Source organism: Lutjanus erythropterus, chromosome 18 (assembly GCF_056507025.1).
Source record: "Lutjanus erythropterus isolate fLutEry1 chromosome 18, fLutEry1.hap2, whole genome shotgun sequence".
In the NCBI taxonomy this organism is placed as follows: domain Eukaryota; kingdom Metazoa; phylum Chordata; class Actinopteri; order Lutjaniformes; family Lutjanidae; genus Lutjanus; species Lutjanus erythropterus.
This window is the reverse complement of record NC_139334.1, coordinates 9,242,498-9,247,506: the sequence shown is the minus strand read 5'-3', so window position 1 is coordinate 9,247,506 and position 5,009 is coordinate 9,242,498. Positions and strand designations below refer to the sequence as shown.

The following is a 5,009-nucleotide window of genomic DNA, read 5'->3' as shown; positions in this document are numbered from 1 at the left end:
TACTCTCACAAGGGCTTAACTTTATTACATTAGAAGATACACATATATATACAGGAGACAACAACGTACAAATGCATGGACGAAAGGAGGTTGGTTGTGCGTTTAGAAGCACTTCCTGTGGACAATGGAGGGGCCGGCCTCATCGTACTCCTGCTTGCTGATCCACATCTGCTGGAAGGTGGACAGGGAAGCCAGGATGGAGCCGCCGATCCAGACGGAGTACTTCCTCTCAGGTGGAGCAATGATCTAGGTGAAGAATAAACACCATGTAAGTTTAGGTAATTGCCATGTCACTTTGTCTTGACTTGATGACCTAAAACCATTGCAGTCGTCTCACCTTGATCTTCATGGTGCTTGGGGCCAGAGCTGTGATCTCCTTCTGCATACGGTCAGCAATACCAGGGTACATGGTGGTACCACCAGACAGCACGTTGTTGGCGTACAGGTCCTTACGGATGTCAATGTCGCACTTCATGATGCTGTTGTAGGCGGTCTCATGGATACCAGCAGACTCCATACCTGGTAGAGGACAAACAAGAAAGATGAGTTTGGTCTGAGACAAAGTGCTGGATTTCTTGGATCTATCAAAAAAAAACAACAACAAAAAAAAAAACAACTGGTTACTCACCAATGAAAGAGGGCTGGAAGAGGGTCTCTGGGCAACGGAAACGCTCGTTACCAATGGTGATGACCTGACCGTCAGGCAGTTCATAGCTCTTCTCCAAGGAGGAGGAGGAGGCAGCGGTGGCCATCTCATTCTCAAAGTCCAGAGCCACGTAGCACAGCTTCTCCTTGATGTCACGCACGATCTCACGCTCGGCTGAGGAGCAAAGAGTTCACGTATTGAGAAACAACACTTGACAAACACATCTCTTATGTGCACATTAAACAAATGAACCTGGGTGGCATAGACCTACCAGTTGTGACGAAGGAGTAGCCACGCTCAGTCAGGATCTTCATCAGGTAGTCGGTCAGGTCACGACCAGCCAGATCCAGACGCATGATGGCATGGGGCAGAGCGTAACCCTCATAGATGGGGACATTGTGGGTCACACCATCACCAGAGTCCAGCACAATACCTTTAACAAGCAGACAGGGACCATAGTTAGTCAGCTATGCATGCCTGTGAAGGCGAGGATTGGCAGCTAAGTCTCTCTTGTTCAAGTATGTCTCACATCATAAACTATACAATGCTGCTGAAATCACTTGGCAACACTCTGCTGGAGAGAGATTAACACCTCACTGTGACAGTTAGACAGGAATCTATCCAGATGATAGACACCCTCAGAGTCTAACAGTTTAGCCTTGCAAGTACAGTTTCTTCTTACTTTAGCATAAATGACCACAGATTAGAATTAGTTATATATGAAAAAGCAGCAGTGTACTGACCGGTGGTACGACCAGAGGCGTACAGGGACAGCACAGCCTGGATGGCCACATACATGGCAGGGACGTTGAAGGTCTCAAACATGATCTGCAAGAAAAAGCAAGCATAAATTAAAAGGTTTGTCGTAAACCAAGAACAAATATGTGACAACAGAGCGGAGAGTACACTGTAAACACAAATTCATCCATGACACAAAACCAACACTAGCAGGAAACTCACTGTTACCTTGAAAAAATTATGAATTTCTCTCCATTTGAAAATTGGTGGAAACATTTGAAAATTGTACACAGCTCAACAAAATGTATAACATATATATAGCTTTTTTAGACATTTAATAGCTTTAAGTCAAAACTTTTTGATTTTTGAGTAAATCTTACTAAAATGTATAAAGCAAATATAACCTAATTACTTCAAGACAAATGAACAACTTACATTGTGCGCGTAGTTGAATTAACAACAAAAATGGTTTTAAAACTATTTTTTCAATTTTCTAGTCAATTTCTTTTTCAGTAGAACAAATAATTTTCATTCCCTTAACTTAACAAAAACACATTTTAAAACAACAGTTGCAGTAATTTTTCCAACTTATTATTATCTTGTACACACAATTTTGTAAGAATGAGTCAAAGAAATGTTTATTTTTATTGTGCAACATAACAGTTGTTGGTTCTGCCTAACTTAACTGAACATGTTTTCTCAAGTTCAGTCAACTTAACTTAGTTTTACAAAACTCGAATAAGACTTTTAACTAATAATTTTAACATTTTTAGGTTGAACCAGCTCAAAATGATTTACCATGCACATTATAAGTTTTATGTATATACAGTGACAGTGACTGTCAAGTACCTGAGTCATCTTCTCCCTGTTGGCCTTGGGGTTCAGGGGGGCCTCAGTGAGCAGGGTGGGGTGCTCCTCAGGGGCCACACGCAGCTCATTGTAGAAGGTGTGGTGCCAGATCTGACAGAGGAGGGGAAGAGGACAGCTGATGTCAGGGCTGAATAAACAACAAGGTCTTCTTCTGAATTAAGTGTGACTACAAGAAGCCTTCTTTACGATGGCAGCCAGGCTGTGAATTCTCAAGGATGTTGTAAGTGAGCCTCACTGTCAACACACACCTTCTCCATATCATCCCAGTTGGTGATGATGCCGTGCTCGATGGGGTACTTCAGGGTAAGGATACCCCTCTTGCTCTGGGCCTCATCACCGACGTAGCTGTCCTTCTGACCCATACCCACCATCACACCCTGAGGGAAGAAGCATGAGAGGAACATATTAAGCCATGGGAAGAAGCTGCTCTTACTTTTTATCATTCATGACACAAAATAAGATTTAGTGGGGGCACTGGGGTACCCACAGACACGAGAGCAGGAGTCTGCAATATTTTTCAGGCCATGGACCCCTTAGTTTATAGAGAGATGGAGCAGAGCCCCCCTGCTCCATTCTGCTACTCCATTCTGAATTTAATAATTTATCTACATGTTGTATTTTGTGTGTAGCACGAAGGAACTACCACTATAATTTCACTGTCTATCGTTACATGAATTGGCCAATCAATTTGCTCCTAATGACATATTATTTTCTGTGTTAATTAGTGCTTTTTAAAAATACCAGTGTGTTGGGGTCCTCGGGTACCCTGAGCGAAAAGTACCTGATTCCAACCATTTAGTTTTCATAGATGAAGCTATATGGGTCCTAAATTTAAAGTATTAGCCATTATAAGAGGGTAGCTGCAGGTAGGAAATCTGTCTCAGTTTATTATCATTAATTTAATAACTAATAATGTTACAAGAAAGAAGTAAGTCAACTTTTTGCAGTGGTGGTTATTTCTTATCGTAGTCTATTCTTAGGGTCCCTGGGGCCCTCAGTACTTCTTGTTTGTTAAATATGTTGGTAGGATGAGAGTTAAGTGTACCTGGTGGCGGGGCCTTCCAACAATGGAAGGGAAGACAGCACGGGGAGCGTCATCTCCGGCAAATCCAGCCTTGACCAAGCCAGAGCCGTTGTCGCACACAAGGGCGGTAGTCTCATCGTCGTCACACATGATTAGGCTTTAACTGGGGTGGTCTAAAATTTGAGGGATGGAGCAGAAACACAAGGAGAGGAGAGGGGTTTAGACTGGGTGTTAGGAAGCAGCAGCTGTCTAAACTGCCAGTCATAGAATACATAGCAGGAAAGCCTGTTGTAATTGAACAATCACAGACACTTTATCACTGAAGTGGCTGACGATGTGATGAAGTGACTAGACTTGCTATATCTGGAGAGGTCAGCAAGATAATGAGTAAATCACTCATGATTAATACATGTATTATGTATTTGAAGACCTGCCAACACTCTCATAACTGCTCTAAAGTTATTATCACTCTCCAGCATTAACACAACCCACCTCAAGGGGTGCTGCTATCTATAGCAAGCTAATTAAAACATGCCTTTGGATGCTATTTTGGTGCTAACCTTGTTGTACAAGCACTGATACCGTATCTCCACAGTCATGATTGTTCCTGGGACTTCTCAGAGCTGCTGAGGTAGCACCAAAAAGGGGCATAACAGAGAGACCTGGGATCTATTTTAGGCACAGCAGCACCCCTGCTGTGCTCAAGAGGGTGAAACAAGTGACACATGAATCTCTTCCTGCTATTTCAGGTCTGTGGGAGCTTGTCTGAGAGCCAGATTTGTCAGCACACTACACTGCATGGCTCCATGCCCCACCTGCCCCTTCTTAACTTCATTCATTGGAGCATAGGTGGATTTGGTCAACTTCTCCTAAGCTTTTGAGCACTGAACCAAGTAACACTCCCACATAATATGCTTGAGATGCTGTGTGTAGAGTTCTGCCTGTGCTTTCCATGCCACTGAGTGAATTTATCACAGAAAATCATTCATTCTATATCTAATAATGTTAAAGCTACTACAAGGAACATAAAATAAAATAATTAAAAATTATCTTTTTAACTGGCCAGCATACAGCTCAGTGTAACTTTTCCTGGGAAAACATGAACACAGGCCTCACAGTGAATCCTGCCCAGTGTGGCATTTAGAATAACTATAAGGAAAAAAACAGTCATCAGGTGAATGGTCTCATTTGCTAATGCAGGTCATTTAGAGGCATTCCTAATAAAATGAGGATGTTTCATGACCAGTTAAAAACTCCTCATAGTAGCTTTAACATCCCCTGTCAACCAGCATAACCAGTGACTCCAGTTTTGACTGTGCTCTGCCAGTTCAGTTAGCAATTACAACTTGTGAAAACCATTACTTAGCTGAAGTTGCATCGTCCATTCATCCATCATCAGCTCATAGTACAGCTAACGTACAATGACAGTCATCTCACAAATGACACAGATATCCACTAACAAGCTGTGAAATGTACTCACCAAGGTGCACTGGTATAGGCGGATGCTTCCACTGGGACAAAGGCTGAGGGTGTGAGGAGCCCCTTAAATAAGACCCAGACCGGGTCCAGGGACCAGGGGCGGGGCCGAAAGGTTCACACAAGTCCAAATAAGAGCTGCCAGCAAAAATCAACAGACCACAGTGACAGGAAAGTGTGTTTTACATACATGGAGGGGACTCCTCTGCAATGAATTCCACTTGACTGACATGGTTTTAATTAAAAGTTGGCAGA

At 42.8% G+C, this 5,009-nt stretch overlaps 1 protein-coding gene across 1 annotated transcript; it reads right to left on the bottom strand.

Moving 5' to 3' along the window:
• On the bottom strand, positions 1–4,899 carry actc1b (actin alpha cardiac muscle 1b). The gene is made up of 9 exons (XM_084742950.1): positions 4,759–4,899; positions 3,300–3,451; positions 2,503–2,631; positions 2,234–2,344; positions 1,390–1,474; positions 918–1,079; positions 629–820; positions 338–519; positions 1–246 (listed from the first exon to the last, which is right to left on the bottom strand). Exons 2-9 carry the CDS (start codon positions 3,426–3,428, stop codon positions 103–105), a joined length of 1,134 nt encoding a protein of 377 aa, XP_084599076.1. The 5' UTR covers positions 3,429–3,451; positions 4,759–4,899; the 3' UTR covers positions 1–102.
• Between the last annotated feature and the right edge of the window lie 110 nt (positions 4,900–5,009).

Excerpts from the sequence above, each read along its gene's own strand:
- actc1b (XM_084742950.1), bottom strand. The coding sequence starts at position 3,428 with ATGTGTGACGACGATGAGACTACCGCCCTTGTGTGCGACAACGGCTCT. Across the intron at positions 821-917 it reads CTACTCCTTCGTCACAACTG|CCGAGCGTGAGATCGTGCGT; the intron begins GTAGGTCTATGC and ends TTTGCTCCTCAG. Across the intron at positions 520-628 it reads CTTCCAGCCCTCTTTCATTG|GTATGGAGTCTGCTGGTATC; the intron begins GTGAGTAACCAG and ends GTCCTCTACCAG.